This window comes from Coturnix japonica, chromosome 9 (genome assembly GCF_054131305.1).
Source record: "Coturnix japonica strain WE chromosome 9, WE-NBRP24, whole genome shotgun sequence".
NCBI lineage: Eukaryota > Metazoa > Chordata > Aves > Galliformes > Phasianidae > Coturnix > Coturnix japonica.
This window is the reverse complement of record NC_140671.1, coordinates 29001236-29026493: the sequence shown is the minus strand read 5'-3', so window position 1 is coordinate 29026493 and position 25258 is coordinate 29001236. Positions and strand designations below refer to the sequence as shown.

Below are 25258 nucleotides of genomic sequence, written 5' to 3'. Positions count from 1 at the left end.
TCTATGCAGCCCAGCAGCATCCTCATACTCCTCCCAGGGTACCTGGCCCTGCTGCCAGTGCCTGTGCATTTTCTTCTTGCACTCCAGTTTGAGACATGGAATCGTGGAGACATCGTGATCTCATCATGAGACATAGGAATCTAATCAGTGTTGGTATTTTAAGCAGGAACAGGCTTGAGGGGCACGGCTGGGGTCAGGGAGCAGATCGAAGCCTTCCCATGCTCCATTTCATGTGAAAGGCAGCATACAGCCTGGACTGTTGCTGCAGCTGAATCCAAATGTGGTCAGGGAATGGCTCTGGAGTTTGTGGCCCTGTTTGTCTGCATCTGGAGCCACTTGTTGTTTTTTTTGTGTAGCCTTAGAGTAGATTCTGAAAAGCTCTCTGTAAGGAGGGACCATGTAACAGTTTCCCTTCCCCCTCACCATCAAGGAAAAGCAGCCCTTGCTGCCTCTTGTCTCAGCCCTGTCACTGCCGTGATTTCAGGAGACAGCAGATGGAATGCTTGTGCAATTCCCATAGGCACAGGAATTCCCCAAGCCCCTGCCAATAGAAATAAGAGCTGTCTGCTTGACACATCGTGACAAGGGCTGATGCTCCCCAGCACGGACATCCAGTGCTGTGTCCTCTTTGCTTCTGCTTTTCAGGATGGAGTGAAAGAAATTGCTCAAATTGCCTCTTAGGCAAGAGGAGATTGGCTCAAGAGAGTGTAAAGCAGGCAGGCTTTTATTTTTGTGTTGTTCCTCCCCTCGAATGGCCTGTGAGATCCCAGGCTTTTAATATCTTTTTGTTCAGCACTTCAATTATTTTGTGACAGGAGTTAGTTTCTGCAGCAGGAGAACTGGTGGCTCATCTGCTGGTAGGCAGGTGTGGATAAACAAGGTGGAAATCTCCCCCCAGGCAGGCTTGGCATGCCAATTTAAAATTAGCTTCCTTGTGGAGGGATTGGGATAGAGGTTAACCCTGAGAAGCTTAGGAAGGCAAGAGTTTTTCACTTTGACACTTAAATGGCTTGAGTTCTGTTTTGGATGTGCAGCTTGCTTTGGAGAAGGTCCCAGGGGGGACTTGAAGTCCAACATGTGGGTGGTGGATGGAGCTTAGCTGGACAATGTTAAACACTTGAGCTCTGGTTTTGTACATGGTCTGGGCTCTTTGCATCCTTTACATGAGGAGAAATGAGAACTTTGGACACATCAGACTGACCTGCTGCACTCACTGCATATGCATTCTTATTCCTCACTCACATTGTTCCTCTCCCTCTATACTGCAGCTTCTAAGTTGTGGATCACAACTCCAAATGCATCAGAAGTTGTTAAGTGAGATGATACCTGCCCAGTCCACTGGGCTCAAATAATGAGACAGTTGGCTTGGTGCATGTGGGGAAAGCAAGGGTGGTTTATATTCCCTTTATCGAATCAAGGTATTGGATATCATCTCTCATAACTTCCTCCCAAACAAGGTGATGAATCATGGACCACATAAGTGAGTGAGGGGTATTGAAAGCAGTCTCTATATTTGGAGATACTCAGAAAGATACTCAGAAAGCTGCTTGGAGCTGATTCTTGGAGGCCCTGTTTGAGTAGAGATTAGGAGCAGATGACCTGCAGGAGACCCTTCTCATCTCAACCTGTGTGTGACTGAAGTGAAGGCTTTTCTCATTGGTACCTAGTGACAGGATGAGATGCAATATGTGCATCCACAAAAAATAAAGTTGGGCTGCTGGTTTGAACTGGAGCAGCTTAGCTGGGTGCCTTTGGGTATGGTGGGAGGGTGGTGGAGCAGCTGGAAGGGAGCTGCAGGCAGGTCCTGCAGTGCTCAGCATCCCTGCTGTGTGCTGGCCTGGGGCAGCCTGCCTGGGGCTGATCAAAGCACTGCCAGGGGGCTTCTGCTACAGCCTGGGAAAAAGAAAGGAGGATGGGGTAATGAAGTGGATGTGCTGTGGGTGCAGCCTTGGTTTTCTGGTTTTCTGTCAGCACAGGCTCTATATTTCTGAGCACACTGCACACATTACCTCTTTAGAAACTGATCTCAAGGTTGCCTTAAATCCTTCTCTTTCCTACCTGTGTTGCTCTGTCCCTTTCACTTGTCTGCTGATGCTCGTCACATGGGTTGGATCATTGGTTTCTGCCAGTTTCTTGTCCTCTCATCCACCCTTATCCCCTTCCTACCATGCCACAGGATCCCTAGACATCAGTTATCCTTCCAGTCTGGCCATTAGCTGAGTTCTGCTCAGTCTTAAGCTGGGAAGCATGATTTTTTTCCCCCTTCCCACATATCATGAGAGGCTCCCTGGTACCTCTGGTTGCATTTCCCTGCTTGCCTTGTGGCTTGGAGGCTGCTCACAGACTTGGTCCCTTTTGCTTTAATGCATCTGACCTCAGGGATCAATACTATTGTTTTGGCCAAAGAAATAACTGTGCATAACGAGGTTTATAGCATCGATTCTCTAGGCTAGGGCTCTTTGTTTTCACAAGCCACCAAGCTTGTCCCTCCTTTCCAAATAACCTGGATTGACAAATAAAATCAATCATTGCCTCCATGCTTTTTCAGGCCTGGGGGCATCTGTGTGACCTAACCAAGCTCCCTTTCCCCCCCACCTTGCCCTCCAGCAATCAGCGTGCTGTGTTGCCTCATTCTTGGCTGGTTGGGGTCTGATGATGGATGCCTTATTGCTGCATTGAGAGAACAGAAATTATTTCCTTTCCCAGAATGAGATTTAAGACTTGAGAGGATTCTAGAGCCTTGGAGGCAGGGATGTGAGGTTGCCCATAGGTGTTTAAAAACACAGATGGGCAGGACATGTACTATGTCAGCCTCCCTCATAGGTTGTCACCTAATGAACCTCCCTTGGTTGCCCCTCCTAATCCCCTCATGAGGATCCTTGAGAACATGCCTGAGTCTAAGTGGCTTTTGTAGTTCTTATCATCTTTCTCCTGAGCTCTGCCCTTGCCAGGCTGGGGAAGGGCACATTTGAACCTTTTGCTCCTTTCTATTTGTCTTCTCAGCTCTGCTGTTGACTGCACAATCTCAGCAGGATCATGGTGAATGTTTTGAGATGCCATCGTCTTTAAACTCCCTTTCTTCTGTTGTAGATTTTCCAACAAGTGGATTTCAACAAGAGGCCGGGGCGCATGAGTGCTAAGCCCATCAACTTTGCAGTCATCTTGAAGCTTTCAAATGCCAACCTGCAGGAGAAGGCCTTCCGAGTAAGTGGAACCCCAGCTGCCCACAGTGCCCACCCTCAGAACTGCCAATTGCCCTGGCAGTGTGTTTTGCCATCACATCCCATAGGTTAGAGACTCATTTCCCAGACTGGTTTCTATCTGATGTTTATTTCTGCATTCCCTACCCAGGATGGACTCATTGACCAGCTCTATGACCTGATTCTTGAGTATCTTCACAGCCAAGCCCACAGCATTGGATTCCCAGAGCTGGTCCTCCCTACTGTCATTCAGGTAAGGTGTGAGGCATCTCTTGGTCACACCAGGAATGTGAACAGAGTGGGGATAAGGTCTTTTAACCCAACTGCAAACTCCAACAGTGTGAGGGGAGAGCTGCTCACCTCTTCCTAATCATAGTTATGGGGAACTGGGGCGGGGGGAACTGAGGCATCACATCTAAAACAAGGCTGAAGATGGGTGAAAAGGGCTTTAGAATGAGCCACTCTTCTGGAATACAAAGAGGGATGAGAGATGCTACATGATTCCTGTAGTGATACACTTCTGACTAGTGAACACAGTTCTAAATTGGTTTAGAATTGCCCAAATTGCTGCATTACATCACCATAGTACCTGTTTTCTCTGAGCTTGCCTTATCACCTCCATCATGTGCTCTCTACAAGACAGCAATCCCCAAATCCCAAACTCTGCTTTGCAAAGCTCCACAGTTCTTGCATCTGTCCCTCTTCCTCTGTGCATATAACAGCACTGCAGTGGCTGCTCTTCCTCACCACTTACATTTACATAATTCATGGTGTGCAATAAAACTGCCTCATAGGGTTGTGTGTCTGGGTGTATTGTGCATAATCCTCCCCTAACACCTTGCTAGCTGTGTGGCTTTCAGAATGAGCTGCGACCTCTGCTTTGAGCAGCAAGATTGCTCAGTGCAAATGTTGGAACTTGCTCCCTCCCTTCCTTGCGTTCCTCTCTATTTTTAACTCCTGAGTGGCAGGTGTCATGCAGGCTTGGCAGAGGGCTCTATGGGGACACACACCTCTCTGCTCCATGCCACGAGCCAGTGTGTCTGCACACGTTGTCACTGCGGTGCCTCCGGCTGACGTGGAAGCAGCATCTCATCTGGGTCCCTGTGCTACAGATCGCCTTGTTTGTGCTCTGTGCAGCAGGCTGGCAGCTGCCAGGCACATGCCTTTGGCTGGGCCCCGCTGCCTGGCACGGGCACTGCCTGGCTGGCAGCCTGCTGCTGCGGTTAATAGGAGCTGACAGGCGCTCTCCAGGCTCAAGGAGCAGCTCCTGTGCTTGCTTATCAGCAGTGAACAAAGCCCTCTCCTCACAGCCAGCAGCTGTTGGGGGCAGCAGGGCTGTCGGAGCCGGAATGAAGAGCGACTGACAGCCCTCTGGCACTGAGAGCCCCGTGGCTTCCAAAAGCATCCTGAGACTGGGCTGTGTTTCTGCAGAGAATTAATGCTATTGGATTCCTATTTGGCTGTCTCTAACCACAGCCTCGTGGCGTCTGCTGGGCCAGGGTGCTGAGGTTAGCTTCCCAAAATCTCAGAGAGCCTTCGGGAAAGCGTGTGTGTGTGGGGGGGGGGGAAGGCTTTTCCCTTGGAATGGCTCCAGTTAACTATAAAAATCCATCTGTCCCCATCCTTCCCCTTGCAGTGAGCTCACGCTGCTCAGTGCTGTGCTGCAGGGGCTGGCTTCCAGCTGGCCGAGGCTGCAGCAGCTCTGGGAGAAGCAGGGCTGAGTTGCCTTCAGCCTGAACTCGGGATGCCTGCGAGGCAGGAAGCAGCGAGCAGATCAAAGGGGAGCAAAGGCAGCGGGGAGGGAGGCAGCTCAAAGGCTGCTGTTTTCTAGCCAGCCAGCTGGGCTGACCCCTGGGCAGTCATTGCTTCCATAGGCTGACTCCCTTCCGTAGGGTCCTCTGTGGGCTGGGCAGGAGTTGGAGAAGGGCAGGAGGTTCTGGTGACCCTACCAGCCTCATGCTCGCTCTCTGCTCTGAGTGGGGGGATCAGGGTGGTTTTGGGTTCCCTGGCACACACAGTTGCAGCTGCTTCAGATCACTTATAGCCCCCTGTGTTGTTTGCTGTAAGAGGAGCTGAGGTTTTACTGTGGTCTCTGCTGGTCTACAGCATCGGTGTTTAAGGCTGGCACTTGAACGGAATCAATCCCACTAATCACAACGAGGAACCAGCGCTGGATGTTAACGGCATAGACACGTACAGACACACATATGTTCTAATTGCTTTTATTCTGGAAAGCAGTGGTTGCTGTGCTTGGCAGAGGGCAAAAAAGGCATTTAGAGAGTCCCTTTTTTTTCCCTATCTTCTTTTGCCCTCTTGGTCTCTCCCTGCCTCTTCACACGGGGCTGAGATCTCATTACCTCCCGTTAATATCCATGGCAGATAGCAGCGGGGCTATGAGGGATTGCCGGGGTCAGGGAATAGGAGGGGGAGAGGAGAAATGAAGCATACAACTGTGAGAGTGAACGTATACAGCAGCAACCTGCCCAGATAGAGCCTGAGATTTCGCAGGATTTCAGGTGACACTTGTGCAAGCGAAAGAAAAATGATAATGTATGTGGCAGCGGATGAAATGGATCTGGGGCTGCAGCTGTGGGGATCAAGTGAGATAAATGGAATGACAAATGCATCTCTCGGTGGAGATAAATATGCAGCAACTCTAAAAAAATAAGTGTTTTAGACAGGGAGGGTGAGGACAGGACAGGCTTGACCAGCAGAAGCGTTTTGCTGCTGGTTTCTTTGTACTTGCTGGATGGGCTCTTTGCTCTGTGCTTGGTGATGGAGAGGGTTACACCCAGCAGAGCACGGTGCCCTGATGGAGGGGCATGTTTCATACCCACCCCATTGGCATGTAGGCTTAGCAGGGGGGATACATACCCCTCCTTTACCCATCTGTCTCTTTGGAGGCAGAAGCCATAAGCAGAGGAGGCAGCGCTGTGTTTGCTGACTTAGAAACCCTGTATCTCAGTCCTGATAGCATCTGCAGGTCCCAGTGAGATGGAGGCCCTATTGGGTCCCCTTCTCTATATCAAATGCCTGGTGTATGTGTGGCTCTAGCTTGCTCCTGCCCTCCATGGAGCTGTCTTTGGGCAGGTAAAAACTTCTAGCAGACAGCATGCTGAGCTGGAATTCAAGCTTTGGATCAATATGGAGACCCGCATCCCTCCTCCTGCCAGCAATTTACTGCAGCCTCACCATTCAACTTGGAGGTGTCAGGGCTGTGCATGGTGGTTTGTACTGGTGGGGAGAAGAGGGGTTTGCTTGGAGACTGAGATAGAAAATAACACAAAAACAGGCTCAGTTTGCAGTGAAATAGTCTCACTGTGTGAGAGCAGCAGCGTGTTTCCTGCACAGTGAGAGGGCAGGAGCTGACTTTGTGCAAGTGGGATGGTCTGGCTGGCAGCATTAGGGTTTGTGGTTTCCTGGCAGACTGGCTCTTGTCCCAACCATCCCACCTAAGCCCTTGGGTCTGAAAAGAAAGGAGTATCTGAGGCTCAGCGATGTGGGTTGTCCACACACAGAGTCATTTTGTAAAGTATTGTGTGGTGGCTCTGTGGGTTTGTGCCCTTGAAAAATAGGAAGTACCAGTCAGAGCTGGGTCAGTAGTTCAGACCCCAAGCTGACTTCGCCTCATATGACCCTGCAGATGGCCGTCTGGCATGACCTGCAGCTCTAGCAGCCCCACACTTCCTAATGAGCTGTGCTGAAGACCCAGCCTGCAGAGATTTCCCCTATTTGCAGTATCAATCTCTGCCTTCAATCCCAGCCTGCAGTCTCAAGCCACAGCCCTCGGTGTTTCCTTCCCAAAAGCTGTTTTACTTTTGGGACACACACAGACTCCTTCTCCTGTCTTAGTTCTAGCTTCTCTGTGCTACCTTGCATCCACTGTTACTTCTTCTCTCCATGCATTTGGTCCATGGTCCCCCTTATTGTTTGCCTAAGCATAAGATGTTGATATTTGCACTACAACAGCATCAAGCAGCACCCCATGCTGCCACTGAGGTGGGAGCTGTTTCCTTGCCGAGGGGCTCTAGCAACCATTACATTGCTTTCATTCTTCCTCTCTCCTTTCCCTCCTCCCCAGCTCAAATCTTTCCTGAAGGAATGCAAGATTGCCAACTACTGCAAACCCATCCGACAGCTCCTGGAGAAACTGCAGGAAAATTCTGCTTACATCTCCAGCAGGCGTCAGAAAACTACCTTCGGTGTGGCCAGCAGGGAGTCTGTGGTGAGTCTGCTGCTTCCATTTGGGCTTCCTGGAAAGACAGTCAGGCTCCGGCTGCTGGGGCTGAGGGGGTGGTCAAGGGGGGGGGAAAAAGGGAAGGACCAGATGATGGAATGGGAGCATGGGGTGGGGCAAACGCACACAAACAACTGAGCTCGGCTGGGCTCTGATGCTGGAGCTGGCAGAGCTCTGCAACCAAGAGACTCATGGAAAATACAGACCATAAATCACAGCCTTGTGTTGTTTGTAACACACACGAGTGTTGAAGAACCTTGCTTTGCTGGGGCATACCCTTTGATGGGGGGTTTCTTGTTTTACATCATCTGCTCCCAGTCCATAGGTGGCAGTTTGTATCTAAGGTGAAGGGGGGATTCTGCCTCTCTGTGTCTCTCTTCTGCCCTCGAGAGCCAGCAGTCTATTCTTCTGTCTGCAGTCCCTCCTGCTGCTAAGATACTGATCACATTTGATGCCTAGAAGAGCTACATTGGCCCTGGGTGATGTGTGGGGTCCATGAATTGAACCTCAGAGCAATCCTGCCTTAGTGCTGGTATGGAGGAGAGTGGCTGTGGTGATGCTGGAGACCTCCTCTTATCTTAGGAAATGAACTGTTGGCCATCTGACTGAGAGATGCTGTCCTCCTGAATCTAAACTGGCATTGCTAGGGGTGCTACCTGCTTTCCTTAGTCCTCTGGGGACCTGCTGAGCTGAAATTTGGGCCCTTTGTAAATTAAGCCTTGTTAGTGAAGCTCTGTTTGCTTTGCCTTCGTATTTATTCAGCTTAGAGCCCTCCGCAAGCCTGGTAGCAGGTGAACTCTGTGTGTGTGCCTCTATGAGCAAGTGGTGGCTCTGATTCTTCCTTGCCTAGCAGGAGAGAGGTGAAAATATCTGTGTCCGGGAGGTTGTTGATGGGATCAGAGTGATGGCTCTTTGGCCATGAGGTATCATTGGATGTCACTGCTAACAGGTAGGCATGGAGCAAAGTTGCAGTGCAGACTTAATTCATCTTCGGACACACAGGGGCAGTAACTGCAGGAAAATTATCCTTTGAAATCCTGCCATATCAATGCCTGGACACAGCAGTGTTGTTCTGGGATTAAGGGGCTGATGGAGCTGATTTGAAGAGCTGAAATAGTCTTGGGTTCTGTAAACGCATTTCTGGCTGGGGCTGCTTTGCCAGAGGAATTATTTCCCGTCTGGAGGAGAGTGGTTTGGGTTTTGTTTTGTGTTTTTTAGCAGACAGACAGTGCTGTGACCACCCACCCACTCGGCAGAGGTAGTAGATTTCAGCCCCCAGGGCTCTCTATGGAATGATAGGCTGGGGAAGATCGTGGCTTAAATGAAAGAAAAAGGGTTTCCAAGCACTCTACCACACAGTCTGCTTTTCCCAGCAGCTCTAGCTGCAGCCCCTTGTTTTAAGAATGGATTATTTTAACATCTTGCTGCCTGCACGGCTCTTGGCTGATGCTGGTGCACCTGCTTGCCCAGGAGCATTGCGGTGTGGGTCAAGCACAGCTGGTCCCAGTGGGGCAGCTTCAAGTAGCCTCTGGGAAAGGGGGTTGGTGAGGGAAAGCAGGCAGTGGTTTGTTCAGCCTGGTGGGACACAGGCTGTTCTGCTGTATAAAGGGTATAGCAGCAGTGCAAAGTGCTGCTCAGAGAGGATGCCTGGATTGCTAGAGCAAAATAACAGACACAGAAGGAGAACTGCAAATGGTTGAGGTTGGTCGGGTGGCGTCGACTCTCCAGACTCCTGTTGAGGTGTGCAGACTAGAAAGATAGTTTTGTTTCAGTGGCCTTCTTTCTTCTTGTTTTTTTTTAATCTCTGCATGCAGCACACACTAAAACCAAAAGAGCTGTCTCAGACAGAACAAACAGACAGCTGGCTTCCCAAAGAAGAGCCTTTCTCAGAAGCTGTCCATACCGAGCAGCATCAACAAATGGCCTGATTACAGCTGGCAGCCTGATAGCAGCCTGATCTATAAGTGGGGTGACTTTGTACTGCTCAGGAATCCCTCCCTGTGCAGTGTGGAGCTGTGCTGTCTGCCTGCTGGCGTCTGTAGCAGAGCTGCTGGAGCCAGCAATGTACCAGCCCTGCCTGGATGCTCTTTATGGACCTGTATTAAACCTCTCCTATTGCTCATCCCCTTTTCCTTTCACCTGTTTAATTCCTGCTTGCAGCCTTAGCCAGCTGCCTGCCCTGAGTGTGGTTTGGGAGAGGCCCTTCAACTCTTAACTCCCTGCATTTGCCAAGGTTGTATTGCAGAGCTGCTTTAAAACCCTCCCTGAATGATCACCCTCTCTGCCCACAGGAACAATGGGAGAAGCAGATCAAAGAGGAGGGGACACCTCTGACCAAGTACTACGCTCAGTGGAAGAAGCTAAGAGAGAAGGAGATACAACTGGAAATCACCGGCAAAGAAAGAGTAAGGACAAAACACCTTCCTTACTGCACATCACCTATAAATATGGCAGTTAGAAAGCCATGTCTTGGCAGCAGTGCTTGTGTCCTGTACCCTGTTTGCTTGTCCAAGTGCAGGAGTGTTGGGTTGAACTTGTCTCCATCCCTGTTCAGGCTCATGCTGTGTGACCAGTGGTGAGGTGGGACCTGCTGGCTGTGCCCATCCTGCCATTTCCTATATCTCCTGCCAAAGGGAAAGCTCTGTATCCACTCCTCACTGCTCTGCATGCAGGAGGTGGGGGTGGGAGCTCTGCTTACATTAGGAGTCTGAAGGAAAGCTGTCTCGATGCTAATGCAATGAAAGTGGCTGAGCTAGGCTGCTTGGCCAGGGAGCAGGAAATAGATGTAATTGGTGTCTCCAGCGTATGGTGGGGAACAATTAAAATAATCGATGGGACATGAGCACGACTGGCTTTGAGCCAGGTCCCAGAGTGCAGCAGAAGACGTGGGAGATCCTGGAAGCTCTCAGTGCTCTGTGCTGAGATAAGGGCAGGAGGCTGAGGTTCCCTGGGGCGACTGAAGGGCTGTTGCTTTGGCATTGCAAGGCTCAGGAGGATGACTTAAGAAACCAGGGGAAGTCTCAAGGGCAGTGACGGGGACTTGTTCCCTGCTGGAGAAAGTGGGCTGAACGGATCAACTGCAGAGAGAGAGAGGTTTTGGAGTTAGCTTTCAGATGGGCCTGTGGCTGCCTGACATCTTTGCTTGGTGAATGGGGCTGTTGTCTCTCTCGGTGGGGACTGCTAGCTTAATGATGCAGCATTGTGAGCCCCAGCAGGAGAGTGAACACCATGAGGCCCATTAGGGCTGGGAAAATCCATGTCCCATTAGCAGCCATTGGGGGGAAAAAATAATAACAGAATAAAATCAGCCTGGCTCTCAGCTGCCAGGAGCTGCAGCTTGCCTCGTGTAACAGTGCTGACCCCGTCTGCCCATTTGCTTTTCCCAATGGTTTTTAATGGGATGCAGACTAATCGGCTTCGTGAGACTCAGCAGATAGTAACCTTCTATCTGGGAATTAAGAGGCTGACCCCCAAATTACCTAATTACTGCTGCTGGGTGCTGAGCACAGGCTGTATCTGTGAGCTGGGGCTCAGTGTAAGTCCTCATTCCCTTCCTTTGGAGTGACCTCACAGCTGGTAGGGATTTCTGGAGCCTTTATTTTGAGGTGCCTAACCTGATCAGTTGCAGCCCTGCTTCCAAATCTGAGTAGGAAAATACTCAGAATGCATGAGGGGTCACTGTGAGACTATGGGTGATTTTTGCATCTTACTTAGTGCTGTTGCAAAGAACTGTGACCAGATGGAAAAACAGGGCTCACAAGAGGGACTTGGGCAGTTGTCAGATCTGCATTTCCCCTTCTGTTGGCTGTAACCTGCACAGGGACTGGGACACTTCCAACCCCAGCTCTGTCCTGTCTGGGCAGTGCCAGTCTCTTGTCTCACTGCTGCAGCAGAGCAGTGGCAGCTGGCTGTGGGATGTCATCAGGGCAGGAGCTTGGTGTTTTCCTCCCCTCTCTGCCCAGCATCTGACTTCCCATCCTGGTGCTGCAGATGATTGCTTGTAAGTACTCAGCTCCCAGAATCAATATTGCTCAGCTGGGGACCATAACCATGAAACAGGTCGGGAGAAATTGCTGGAATTGGCTGCAGGAACAAATGCACAGCTCCTGTTCCTTCCCAGAGGGCTTCCTTTGTGCATGCACTGTGCCTGTCCCACTGGGGAAGCTCCTGGCAGAGCTGTGGGGGGCTGTGGGCAAAGAGGAGTGCATTGAGGGCCAGGCTGATGGGTGGGAGAGCAAATGAGTTATTACTCGTAGGGTGAATGTTTCCAAGCAAGCTAATGTGTGCTAATGCATGAGTGCTTCCCAGGAGGTGTGCAGCCAGGCACAGGCAGCGGGCAGCTGATGTTCAGAGTGCACTTGGGATTTAATTTGCATTCTGATTATCTTCGCCCTGCTGGCCTGAGCCCTGGCAAGTAAATCCTCCCCCTAATCCCCCTCTGGAGAGGTGTAAAGAGCGGTGAGGTGGTGTCAATTGCAAGTACTTAATGGCATTGATATTGGCTGTGCTTGCAGCAGAGAGGCTTGGCCCACTGATCTCCATCAGGGCCAGCAACAGGGTGAGCCATGGTGCAGTCAGACCCAAAGCCAGAACAGCCTGCATGACTTGCATTCCAGAGCTCTGGGACAGCCAGCTTATCAGGGATGTCCTGGTGAAAAGCCAAGGTGCCAGCAGTGGGCTGCCCTTTAGCAAATGTAATGTATTGCATAGAGATCCGTGGGGCAGTGGTGCTTTGCATGTGTTGTTCAGCTTGGCAGTGGGCTCACAGATGTATCTGCTGCTCTGCCTGTTGGCAGCAGACAGACCAACTGCTCTCACAGGGCAGAGCCAAGTTCATGTGTCGTGCATTTTATGTTTAAAAGTACAAACTAAGGTTGTTCTCACTGTTGCTTTTGTTGTTTCTTCCAGCTTGAAGACTTGAACTTCCCAGAAATTAAACGTAGGAAACAAGATGAAAGGAAGGAGGAAGATAAGAAGGAGTTCAAGGACCTGTTTGAGCTGGACACTGACTCTGATGAGGAGGACGTTGGATTGTCCATTAAAGGTACAGCTCTAGGGCTGGGCTCCTTGTCCAGCTTTGTATGTGATGTGGGACAAGAAGTGTGTGCTGTCTCATGCACAGATGGTGGAGGTGCCCTTCTGATGCTTTTATTGCTCACTGAATGACGTTTCAGGCTTTCCTGAGGCCCCAATGAACTCTGAATGCTCCAGAAATGGAGCGATATCACTCACGGGTTGTGACCACGAGGGGGCCACACTAAATTGTGGAACCTGCTGAAAAAGTTCACCTCGAGGCTTGAGAGAAACTTCACTGTTCTGTTTATTACTGGGGAAAGTTTGGGCTATCACAGGTCCTTTCAATGCCTTATGGTTTGTATAGAAGGGAGACTTCTATACAGGAGGAAGAAGTGGTCAGAAAAGTGACCTTGCTGAGATGGAGGCTGCTGTGTTTGGAGTTCTTACTGGAAAGAGCCAATTTCCAGAGGCCTGGAGACTTGTAGATCTCTGCAGAGGAGTTATTGAGAGCTCTCCCTGCCTTACCCTGTGGCTTGAGCTCTCTGCAGTCTCAGCACCAGCGCTGCTGATTCATTTAGGGGCTTTCTAAGTGAATGAAGAAGGCAATGGACAGTTGTGCCAGTGAGCTCAGACCAAGTTCCTAACCCTCAGAAGGGGACTTTGATACAGGTTTGCCTGCTCAGGGTCACAGCATAGCACTCCTGCCTTATTCTGGTTGCACCTGGCTGGAAGCTGCATGGGGATAAGTGGCAAGCAAGGAGAGCACTGGATTTCCAATCATTTCTTAATCTGGTTGATCTGAAGGGAGATTGCCCTTGCTCTTGCTTTATGCTCTGCGCAGGTGGAGCTGAATGGACCCTCCCAGAGGTGCAGGAACGGTGCCCTTAGGAGCAGAAAAAGCACTTGGCAGGCCTGAATCTCTTGGTTGGGTCTCTAGAAGGTGGGAAGAGAAAGGACTTTGCACGTTTTAGGAGCCAACAAGCAGGCAAGGGTGGAAGGAGCCCTGCGGTGGGGAGGAAAGCATGGATTTGATCAATGTGTGTCACCAAGGAGGTGGGGGAGCTCCTGCATTCCTCTCATTTCCCAGCTGACAGCTCTCTGGGGGGGAGAGGCAGCCGCTCCTGGAGATTATTAATGGCTGGGAAAGAGGTGTGGGCAGCCTGGTGGTGCAGCAATTAAAGCGAGGAGGCAGCGTGCAATGAGCCAGCCCAGCCGTCTGCGTTAGGTGCTGGTGTGCTGCTAATGAACTCAAACGGCTTTCTTCATTTATTCCTCACGTAATCATATTACATCAATTTAATACCAGGCCGGGTGGGGGCTGGGGGTGTGTGTGGAATGAGAGGTTAGTTCTATTCTTGTTTCCTAGCAGAATAATCACTGCTGCATGGAGGGTCCAGGGAAGGATGCATGTGATCCTAAGGAGTAGGGGAGCACCCAAAGCTGGAGCCTGCTGGGTGTGCTCCTACCTGGGGCTCAACTTGTGCCTGCAGAATGCACCAGGACCTGCAAAAGGAAGCATGCTCCATGCTCGGGGGTGTGCAGGAACAGCCCAGCTCCACTCCCTGCCCACAGCTGCTCTCTCTGTGTGCTCCCAGCCGAGCTGTCGGCACTGCCGCCGGCCCTGCCTGATGGATGAGCACACACCGCTGCCGGAGCTCTCAGGTGCCCATCAATATGCTCGGCGCCGGCAGCGGCTCTGCCATCCATCTCCTCAGCTCTCTGCATGGCTGCCCGGGAGGCTCCTGCTGCTAGATGTGGCTGTGGCTGCCCCTGGGGCCGCAGAGCTGACGGATGGCAGTGAGCTCTGAGCTGGCAGCCAGTTTATGGATGGCTCCGCGGCCAGCCCAGCCGGATCGGCTGCTGGGAAGGGAGGATAAGGCGAAAAAAGAGATGCCAAAATGAGAAGGATGTGCACCAGTTTCTTAGCAGAGAGACTGACTAATGATGTGGGTAAATGGTGGTTTTGGATGCACCAGCAAGAGTAGTGCAGTGAGGTCCCTTCCAGCATGGGGAGGTGAATGTTGGGGTGTTGGTGGTGTGCCCCCTTGGTGTGTGCTTCCTGCTCTTGTGCTCCTCTTTGTGTTCCCACTGACACAGTACAAATGCTTTCAGGTAAAGCCAAAGGCAAGGAGGAATCAGACGACAGCTCTGACGCCAGCAGCAAGGAGGACTATGGTGAGGATGATGAGGATGAAGAGGGAGAGTATGAAGTCGAAGAGGATGAGGAAGATTTAGAGGAAGGCAGTGACTCAGATGGTGAGTAGTGCACCTGGGCAAAGGGAGAAGCAACTATTGATGGCCAGAGCTTCCTCTGTATCCTGGGGTCTTTCCTACAAAGGAGCTCCCTTCTCTCTTCTTTCTCTGCTGCTGTTTTGAGCTGCAGGGTGTCAGGAGGGCTTCTCTCATACACACTGCATGGACAGGGAGACCTGTCAGTTCTGTGCTCACACTGAGTAGAGAGCTAAAGGGTTAAGGTCTCTGCAGCCCCTGCTCTAACAAGCCACCAGCCCCTTTCATCTCCGTGCAGGGGCCTCATGCAGTGAGGCTCAAACAAATGCTTGAAGTAGAGCCCACCCCAGCAGGCTTTGCTTGAAGGCTCCCTGTGGGTTACTCGTGCAGGGGAGTGTGGTGGGGGTACCTCACCTTTCCTTTGAGCAGTGCTGGGGGCACAAGGGGCTGCAAAGGAGTAACCTTTAGCAGCTGTTCCTCCCAGGATAGGACAGCTAGGAGATCTTGGCCAAGCCCTGCATTCATCTGGTCTTTTTTAACACTGTAGGTAAGCAATGCAGGCTCTGCAAGAAGCAGCTTTGTTCCACACTTGGTCCTGCTTGCTTCTCCCAGTGTGCAGTGTTGGTGTAGTGCTGGGCCAGCAGCTCTGTGCCATCCTTGCCTCGTACATGGTGGCGCAGCCAGCTCAGAGCTGTGCCCAGCAGCGCAGTAACCACGTTCAGCTCCTGCCTGCCCCTGCCAACTTGCTGCAAGATGAGCAGACGAGAGTTGGGGCTGCCAGGGCTCTGCTGCTCTGCTCTTGGCTGGATTGGGCTTTTTTGCCATCACTTTGAGCCTGGGTGTCATAGGACCAAAGCTCTGCTCCATTACATGCCTTTAGGTGTGATATACGGTTGTGGGGAGCAGACACAGATGCTCCTGTGCTGCTGCCTTTTTTAACCAGTTTGGGGAGCAACGAGAGGCAGGAAGGGGGAAAGAGTCCAAGTGAGAGCAAAACCTGACTGATTCCGCATGGCAGATGGTTGTGGCTTGGCATGCACAGCCCACCCTCAGTGCCCAGAATAGATGGGTATTTGGTGCATGTTCTGACAACGCTGTAAAGGATGGAGAGGGAGAATTTTCCCTCTCTGCTCCTGGCATGTGTGGATGAGCTTAGTGTCTGGGGAGCAGGAACTCTTGGTCCTCCCTTCTTTCACCCCTGGTGGCAGCTTCTTTCCCTTTGGACTGTGCTCTCACTGCATGAACACCTGGTGTTGGCAGCAGGGCATCACTCAGGGCAGACAGATGGGTCCTCCAGGCCTTCAGCTCCGTGCTCAGCATCCCTGCCCTGCTTTTCCACAAAGCACACGTGCACACAGGTCTGCCAGTGGAACGGGGAAGAGCTCCAGCAGGTCAAAGCCTGTGAGACCAGAGGTAGGAACAGGCACAGCAGTGACTTTGCTCTCCTGTCTCTCTCCGAGCCAGCACAGTACATCACCCTGCAGCACTCTCCTGCTGCTATCTGGGGAGCTGCAGCAACACTGATAAATTAATGAGTGTCTGGAATTAATTAGTGATGAGCTGCCTCCACCTGCCTCAGTACAGCAGGATTTACACCTCTCCCTCCTTCCACCCCCAGAGGAAGGCAAGGCAGCCCCGCGGGGCTCACAGCAGGCAAAGAAGAGCAGCCCCCAGGCGCTGTCACGCTCTGACCTCGAGCAGCTGGCCCAGGGTGAGGAGGACGTGGTGGAAGATTTGGCTTTCTCCGATGATGACTGAGCCCCCCCCCATCCCTGCAGCCCCCCTGGCTGGTTCTCCAGGAGGCGGTAAGCTCTGGGGGCAGGAGATGGGGCCTGGCCCCTGGCACAGCCCCCCCTCAAGGACTGTTGGGGTGAATCACGGCACTGAAGCTGTTTGGACTTCAGGTTTTTTCAGCCATGTCTTTTAGTAATGTTCTGTGGTCACATCGAAGCCAGTAAAACTGGTGTAGGTTAATAAAAAGGCCGCATTAAAATCTGCTTTAAATAACACAGGGGTCAGTTTCAGCTCCTGCTGGAGCAGCTGACCAAAGGGAAGGATAAGCTCTTTACAGGAGGACCTCCTGTGCCCATTCAACACCCGTGGGCCCTGGGCTTCTCTCCAGACCCTCCCCCAAGGGCTCTCAGGGGTTGCGTAGAGCATTTAGAGCTTTACTATCACTGCAAGTGGAAGCCTTTATCAGCAACATCATCAGATTCATCTGCTACGCGGGCTGTGTGTACACTAAAGAAATTCACTAAGGAACAGACGCTGGGCTATGGGAGGACGCAAAGGGAGGGGGTGGAAGTAGGATGTAAGAGGTATAGCTGGCTGATAGTGTAAGGACCTGTTCCACCCAAGTGTCCTATAACTTCATGCTAAGTGATAACTCAGTGCCTGCAGATGTGACTGAGCCCTGCCTGCTGACACAGTGCTGCTCCCAAGGTAAGCAAGTAATTGCTGCCGTAACACAGCAGTGTGGGCTGTTTGCTTTATTCTGAGCTCACGATGAAACAGGAACACAAAGGGTGTATTTTTTTCCTACTGCACTGACTGTAATGATCAGCCCTGGAGTCCCAGAAGTGGCGGGGAGGAGGAAGTTTCCTCTAAAATTAATAATTTATTGTTATATTTACAGCTCCCCCCAGCAGGGGCAGAGCACCTGCTGCTTTATTGGGGCTTCAGAGCTCAGGGCTGAGGCTCTGTTAACCACTGATGGTGGGGACACGTGGGAGCCTGGGATGGAGCTTTGGGACCCTGCCTTGCAAGACAAACATGTTCACTTACCTTTACTTGTCATAAGGTAGCTGGGCACTGTGCTTATTGCTCCCAATGGCAGCAGCACAGCACACAGCAAGGGAAGAAAGAGCTGGGGGTACAGCCATGCCAGGGGCTCAAGGAGGCCAGGTACTGTTTGTAAACGGAGCGGTGTCCTTTTTTTATTGAAACTGATTGCTGGAAAGCATCTTTTTATTGTGATGTGATGGATAATGACAAAGTGGGGGGGGAAGGGTGGGGTTTTTTTTGCTTTTTTTTCCTTTTCTTACAATATAAAGAAGCTAATAATGTACCACCGAGCTATTGGGGAAGAAAAAAACCCAAACATATGGCAGCACGTGCAACGTTTCAACCGAACCAAAAAGGGGAGCAGAAAGAGAGAAATAGAGACAGAAAAGTACCACAATGTGATCGGTTGTGATTGTTGCTCACAACTGTACAGGTCACAGGAGGTTGCCCCCAGGAATTACCATTGCATTCACAGTAGTCAAAACTCTGCCTGCTGTATTTAACCCCCCCTACCCCCATAATGCTGCAGGGAGCTCTGTCTCATGGTCTGCAGCAGGCCTGAATGTGCAACGACAGCCACCTCTGTAACAAGGCTTTGAAAAAGGACAGGAATCCTACAAACCAACCAACAACCAAAAAATAAACCCCAAAGGTATATAAATGAGTCCGCAGTACGCATGACTTAGTTGGGGTGGGACCCCCCAATGAGCACACACTCATTTCTTCCTTATTAACTCAAGCAAATCCAGCTCTGCAGGGCTGGGCAGAGTCCAGCAGTGTGTGTGTGTGTGTGTGTGTGTGCATGGGCAGCCCCACACTGCCTGTGCCGTACCATCCACACTCAAGAGTAAACATGGACCACAACTTGCCTTTTTGTTTTTGTCACTCGTTGTCTTTGGTATTGTTTGCAAAAAGAAGTTCTCTAGAGATGCATAGACACCTGAATGGAGGAACTGAGCTCAGTTTCCAAGGGAGAGGAGGAGATCCGTGAGAAGGCTGAGGGGGGTGAGTTCTGTTTGTGATGGGTGTTGTGCTCAACGGTGCTGAGTCCTGATGGAGGAGCAGTGCCAGCTCCCCCTCCCTTTTCCCCCCATTACAGTACCTGGAGCTCCTCGAAGGCAAAGAGCATCCCCAACAATCACAGCTCTGCTTTCCCAGAAGGGAATATAGGTACCGCTGTGCCCCTCCAGCACCACCTCCCTTCTCTCTTCTTCACTTGGCCTTGTCTCAATACATCTTTGGATAGTTTATTCCTTCCCTTTTTTGACAGTTTTTCACTGTTCTTTTTTTTTTCTCTCCTTTGAAGCAAAAAGAAAAGCAAAATGCATCCCAAATAATAACAAGAACAAATCAAACCCTCCCTTCCTCGCTCCTTCTCCATCTCAATGCTGCTGAGGGAGGCTCTTCTGCTCTCCCAACCCTTCCATTTGTTCGATCCATCCTCAGTTCCTGGAGCCATCTGGGAGCTGTTAGGATGGTGGTTTGGTGGTGGTGGTGTCGCTCAGCCCTGCCCCAATGGAAGGGTTTCCATTCTCTTGCTTTGGGGAGATCCGGCTGGCGGAGGGCAGCGCAGTGTTGAATGGGGATGATACACTGCCTGTGGATGAGGGTCGCAGCTCAGCTGGGGGAAGGTCTCGCTCTGGTGGCCTCAGCCCTGGAGGCTGCAAAGGGAAAGCCATGGGGAAGCCGGCCATGTAGAGTACCCTGCCCACTCGCTTGGCCACCTGTTGGAAAGGAAAGAGTGTAAATGAAAGGGTTGCGTATTCCTGCTGTTTGTTTTGTGCTTGTCTTGAAGGGATGCTCACAGCACAGTGCTGGACCAAAGTTCAGACCCAGAGCTGCGATGCTCAGGTCTCTGTGTCCCATGAAGGGTTTGTGGAAACACAAAGAACCTGGAGCCTGCTTACCTGGCCAGGTGAGGGGAACCTGGAGTCCATGTACCTGGCCAAGTAAGGGGAACCTGGAGCTTATGAATCTGGCCAGGTGAGTGGAACCTGGAACTCACATACCTGGCCAGATGAGAGAAACCAGGATCCCATGTATACAGCCAGGGGAGAGGAGCCTGAACCCTTCTTACCTGACCAGGTGAGGGGAACCTGGAGCACCTTTACATGGCCAGATGAGAGGAACATGGAGTCCATGTACCCAGCCAAGTAAAGGGTAACCTGGATCCTGTTTACCTGGCCAGGTGAGGCTGCAGTGTTGGTGGTAGTAGTGGTGAGAGCAGGTCCTGCTGCCCTCCTACCTGGGCACCCTTGAACTGGGTGAGGGATACCTGCCTGTTAGCTGTCCCACTGGCAAGCAGCCCTGGGTCAACAGAACCCTTCTGCTATTCTCCTTCTCACCCCAAACCTACCAGCAAGGCTGCAGGACGGTCCAGTGCCCACTTCTGCACAGCAGGACCGACTCCAGCAAGAGGGGAAGAGGAAACAAAACCCAACTGGCTCTGGGGTGCACAGGAAGCCATGAGCCTGCAGCCTCTCTCCCTTCTGTAGCACAGAAGAACCCTTTCCCTCAGCCAATCTCACCTCCCAGCAAGGGCCAAAGGCCTCCCAGCTTCCCAGCACCTACACAGCTGGTTCACATTTAAGCTTAAACAAAAACACAGGCATGTGCTCCAACCAGACAACTGGGGCATTATTCAGTTCACAGCATTGGGACGTTGCTCCCCCCCCCCTCCCTGTGCCTTATTATAGAACTTTAAACACTATTGATTAAATTGAAGCAGGGTTTTTCTAACTTCAGCCCGTATCTCACGTTCCCCCCCCCCCAAATACCGAATCCAATCTCAGTATGTCTGTGAGCTATTTGGCATCCTCTGTTTTTTAAGAAACATAAAGGCTTTTATTTCCTGCTGAATTGACCCACGGGGAACAATTGCCCACAGAACCTTTTTATTAGACCCCTCATAAACAGTGGAGGGCTGGTAGGGAAAGTAGTAAACTCACCATTATTGTTTTTACCATTATACAACAAAAATGCCCAGCTCGTGGGTTAGGGAAACACTGTTTGAGCATTGCCTGCCTGCACGCTGCCATCCCAGCTACCAGCATAGGGTGGGCACCCCATGTGCTGTGCCCCCTCTGCCAGTTAATGGGAGGCTCATCAGATATGTGAGGGTGTGGGATGTTTTGGAGGCCCAGAATGAGCCTTGAAAGCAGACTGAGTGCAGCTGGAGAAGCAGCCCTACCTGTGAGCGTATCTTCAGTGCCGGCCCCAGCTTCAGCCCCATGTTGTTCAGCAGGTGCTCCTCTGTCAGCAGGGGTAAGGTCTCGCCATCAATAGCCTGCTCACGGAATACCTGCAGGGGAGGGAGCAGGAGCCAGGCTTAGCATGGAGCAGCAGCACTGCAGACCCTCATATATGTGCATGAGTCACAGGAGAAAAGCATCTCTGCTTTGACAACCCCTGGGTCACAGCCTCCTCTGTAAGGGTTTCGCATGGCAGTACCATCACTGAGCAGCATGAAGGCAGTGGGTTTTATTGCTGGGCTCCACCAGTGAAGCTGCCCATGACTGCAGCGTGTTGTTGCTGAAGCCTCATCATGATGCATAAGGAAAGCTGCCAAGCTGTGCACCCATGGGGATGGTGGCACCCCCAGCACAGTGCATTACCTGAGTGTATTCAGTGCAGCCCGCCAGGTTGGACACGAAGCTGCACACATCCTCCACTGTCCATTTGCTGATGTCCTCCAGTGCTGGGCTCTCCTCACCATCCAAAAAGAGACCTCCCATAGTGCCTGGATTGGGGGGGGTGGGAGGGATGGGGTGGAGAAAGGCACATAAATCATTAAAATCCCACACGGCCAACAGCCAGCCTGCAATCTGAATATTTCTCTCTAGCCGCACATTCATCTTTAATGACCTGTCAATTAAAGTGCTGGGCAGGGTCAATTCATAGCTTCTTCCTCCTGGAGGTCCCCAGCTTAGCAAAGGGGGGGAGGCAGGGAAAGGAAAAATCCCAGCTAATGCATTGCATGTGTGCAATGTGCTTCAGCTGCAGGGGAGAGATGGGGGGAGGAAGGGAGCAAACAGGGGATTAAAGGGGGAAAAGGCACTGAACCCAAAGGAGCAGAAGCTCTGTGCCCGGGGGGGGGATGTCTCCCCTGTTCCAGCCCAGCTCTGCTGTGCTGGCAGCTCACACAATGATAACAAATAGGCACCGGGCAGCTCTGAGGGATGCACCTTCTGTTATAATAATGACATGTCACCGGGTGCTGCCGGCCTGGAGGATGCGAGAAGGGCAGCACCATTCCCTGCCAGGCCTCTGTCTGCCTTGGTGATAAATGATGGGCCGAGGGAGCGGTAATGGATTGCGGAGCAGCACACAGATGGGGCCCAGCGTGCAGCACCGAATGGTATTCATGGTCCCAAGGCAGTGCCCTATGGACAGGTGTCCACAGCACAGCCCTCATGTCCCTGCTGCAACCCAACCTGCCTGTAATTCTCCCTCCAGCTGCTTTGGAAGAGGCCAAGCTGGGAACTAAACCCTCAACTACAAGAAGCAAAAGAGCCCTTAGGAAAAGACCCAGGGCTGGCTCTGCAAATCAGCAGCCAAATCAGAAACGCTCGTTGCTGCCAAATCCTGCAGACACGCTGCTGATGGAAATGTGAAGCGATGATAATAAATGGCTGTTACAGGAACTGGTGGTGCCGGGGGGCACGGAGCCCACCCGCAGCACGGCTCCCCGCCGAGCCCCAGCGCCGCGCTGCCTCCTGCTAATTGCTCTGCTAATTGCTGTGAGCTGAGGTGGGTTGGAGCTGTTGGCTGACTGAGAGCTGGTGGTGGCTTCCCTGTCTTGTCCCAGCCCGTGAGATGCCACCATCCGTCACATTGGCCTCAATCTGTGCATGTAGCTGGGTCTCAACTTTGTCCCTGCTGGCACTTATTACTATCCTTGTCTTCCCTTTAAGCTCATTAAAAGGTGTTTGCTTCCCGCAAGCAAGGAGATGAACCATACAATCATTAAGGCTGGAAAAAGGCCACTTAAGACTCTATGATCACCCCCTGCCCACACACAGAACCTTCATCCTTAAGTCTGGAGAAGACCTCTAAGATGCTGACCCACCATCACCACGTTTACCCATAGAATCAATCATTACGGCTGGAAAAGACCATCAGATCATCACATCCAACCACTGACCCACCCCTCAGGGCCACATCTCCATGTTCTTTCAGCACATCCATGGGTGGTGATTCCACCACCTTCCTGAAGACCCTTTAACACCCAACCCCTGCTCTTTAACATGTTGCTGCACCCCAAAACCCACCTGCATGGAAGTAGGGGCTCATGGTGTAGGGGAAGCCAAAGGGCAGCGGTTGAGGCGGCGGGATGGAGGTGGGAGGCAGGTATTTCACCTCGCTCTTGTTGATGCCAGCACCAAGCAGGTGACTGGGGGACTCAGCACTGGAAGAGCTGCAGGGCACGTTCTGGCTGCCGGTCCCTTCTCCCAACTCCTTGCCCCCCTCGCACCCTTTGCCCGTCTCTTTACACTCCTTCAGCTCCGTGGTCGAGCCGCTGCTCTCAGCCTTCAAGCTCTCTGGTTTCTCATCACTGACATCGGCATCGCTCTCCGAGTCCTTCATCTCCTCATCATTACAGTCCGGTGCCCCATCCCGTGCCCGCGGCTCCGCCGGCTCCTTGGCCTCGCTGGGTCCCTGCGGCTCAGTGCGGTGATGAGCCGCCTTCCGACTGCCACGTCGCGGCTGTTCCTTGGGTGGCGTGGAGCTGCTGGGGACACTGGGGTTGAGGGACAGCAGGGGAGCGTTGTTGTGCCGTAGCACCAGCATGGCGTTACGCCGGGACAGCTCGTCCCGCAGCGGGTGACCCTCGGGGATGTCGTGCACGTTGCGCAGGGCAGGGTGGTCTGGGGGTAAGCCGGGGTGCAGGCTCAGAGGGTCTCCTGCCAGCAGTCGTTGCCTGTGAAGGTTCTCCAGCTCCTTCTGGCGGATGATCTCAGCTGACATCTCCAACCTGCAGTTAGAGAAAGGGGGGAAGGTGTGTAGGGGGCTCTAAGGGAAGCTCAGTAACCACGGACTCACTGAAATGGAGTCTGGGGGCTCTAAGTACAGCCCCTGCAGACCAGCCTGGCTGTGCTTCTTATGCACCATCCCACGGGGAAAGGGGAGAGGCAATGGAAGGCAAAACAAGGCAGTGGAAGGAAAGGGAAGGCAATGGAGGGAAGGGCAACAGAAAGGAATGGGAGGCAATGGAAAGTAACAGAAGGGAAGACGAAGGAAGGTAAAGGAACGGAAGGAAATAGAAGGTTAGGGAAGAGAAGGGAAGGTAATGGATGGTAATCAAAGCAAACAGAAGGTAACAGAAGGCAATGGAATGTAATGGAAGCCTAGAGAAGATAATGGAAAGTAATAAAAGACAATGGGAGGTGGTGGAAGGCAATGGGAGGCCTGTCCTCTGCTTTAGCCCCTCCATACTGCTCACCTTGCTAGGTTTTGCTTTCGTAGCATCTCTTGCTGTCGTGCAAACATCTCTGCTTGTGCCGGCTGTAGGAACCCGTAACCTGGGGACAGAGAAGAGAACACAGGGTTATTCATCTCTGCATTCAATCCTGGCTCAACCAGGGCCAGCTCTGCACAGGGCTGTGCAGGGAAGGGCCGGGCTCACCTGGTGTCTGGCACAGGGCTGAAGGCACCCCAAGGAAAGGAGGTCGCAAGTGGGGCCCCAAGGCAATGTGTGGGGCGTTCTGGGGCGAGAGCAGAGGCGGTGGGTGGGAAATCTCCCTGCAGGAAACAGAAAAGAAATAAACATTGAACACTTGGAAGCAGCGATGGGAGGCTGATGTCTTAGGCAGAGCATCCCTTCTCTGCTGGGGCTGCTGAGCTGCAGGAGGCCTGAAGGGTTGGGAAGGGGACAATGCATGGAAGCACAACAGGTAAAGCTTGCTTGCTTGCAAAGAAAAAATAGGAGGGGAAAAAAAAGAAGAATAAGCAGGAAGGGAATAGGAGCCGAGGTCTCTTCCATTAGTCAAATCTGCCCTGGGAGCCTGCAAGCAAATTTCTGCTTTCCGGCTGCACGTCTCTTAATTCCTTTTGATGGCCACTTACAACATTATTACCTTCACCGGGGCATCCAGAGGCAGAGCCAAGTGCTGGGCCGTTTGTTTTCATTTTACAGCATCTCCCTATAAAAATCTGCTTCAGGAGAGACTGGAAGGGAGGAACAAGGATGGGAGTGTGGGACAAGGGGAGAATCCGAGGTGGGAACCAGGGGTGCATGGATAGATGCGTGGATAGATTCCCAATGGCTGCTGCAAGAGAAGGATGCTGCCTGCTGAAATTCCACCCCTCCGGCCCTCCTTCCCTCCTCCTTCCTCTCCCCTAGCTCTCCTCTAAACTAATTGCACAGCTCGCTGTGTCTGGAGGAGAGCCATGGATCGATCCGTCGCTGCTGAAATGTTAATGCTAATCGTATAACCGCTCCGCCAGCACCTCGCACTTCGGTGGCAGCTCCAATTAATCTCAGGTAACGCAGCGCCGTGACCTTCGGCTCCGAGCCGGGGCAGCAGCCAAGCGATGCTTATGTAATTACACCATGAAGTGTGTAATCACCTGCCCTAATCCCCGAGGCCTCACAATTAGCCGAGGCCTCGGTCGCTGGGCTGCCAAGTGCTTTGCCACCCCGGACAGCCTGTAGATGAATAACGGACAATTAAAGCGGCATGACGGGGGCTAGGAGGTGTCCGTTCGATCGTAATTAGCTGTAATCATGGGGAGACGAGGCTGGCAAGACGTGCTGTTCGTTTCATAAGAAGCAATTTAGGGAACAGAGGAG

At 52.0% G+C, this 25258-nt stretch overlaps 2 protein-coding genes across 11 annotated transcripts in view; one reads left to right on the top strand and one right to left on the bottom strand.

The window, feature by feature from the left end:
* Positions 1–18335, top strand: part of NOC2L (NOC2 like nucleolar associated transcriptional repressor) — a 29833-nt gene extending 11498 nt beyond the window's left edge. The window contains exons 13-19 of the mRNA XM_015882692.3: positions 3091–3204; positions 3352–3453; positions 7282–7425; positions 9729–9842; positions 12346–12481; positions 14566–14709; positions 16301–18335. Coding sequence (XP_015738178.2) covers positions 3091–3204; positions 3352–3453; positions 7282–7425; positions 9729–9842; positions 12346–12481; positions 14566–14709; positions 16301–16440 — 894 coding nt within the window. The 3' untranslated portion in view covers positions 16441–18335. The remainder of the gene's footprint in view (positions 1–3090; positions 3205–3351; positions 3454–7281; positions 7426–9728; positions 9843–12345; positions 12482–14565; positions 14710–16300) is intronic.
* Positions 17588–25258, bottom strand: part of SAMD11 (sterile alpha motif domain containing 11) — a 73738-nt gene continuing 66067 nt past the window's right edge. For all 10 annotated transcript variants that reach the window (XM_085509814.1, XM_032448732.2, XM_032448733.2 and 7 more), the window contains 6 exons: positions 24092–24207; positions 23909–23987; positions 22737–23440; positions 21081–21205; positions 20657–20767; positions 17588–19190 (listed from right to left, as the gene is read on the bottom strand). In XM_085509814.1, the coding sequence (XP_085365940.1) occupies positions 18936–19190; positions 20657–20767; positions 21081–21205; positions 22737–23440; positions 23909–23987; positions 24092–24207 (1390 nt within the window). In that variant the 3' untranslated portion in view covers positions 17588–18935. The remainder of the gene's footprint in view (positions 19191–20656; positions 20768–21080; positions 21206–22736; positions 23441–23908; positions 23988–24091; positions 24208–25258) is intronic.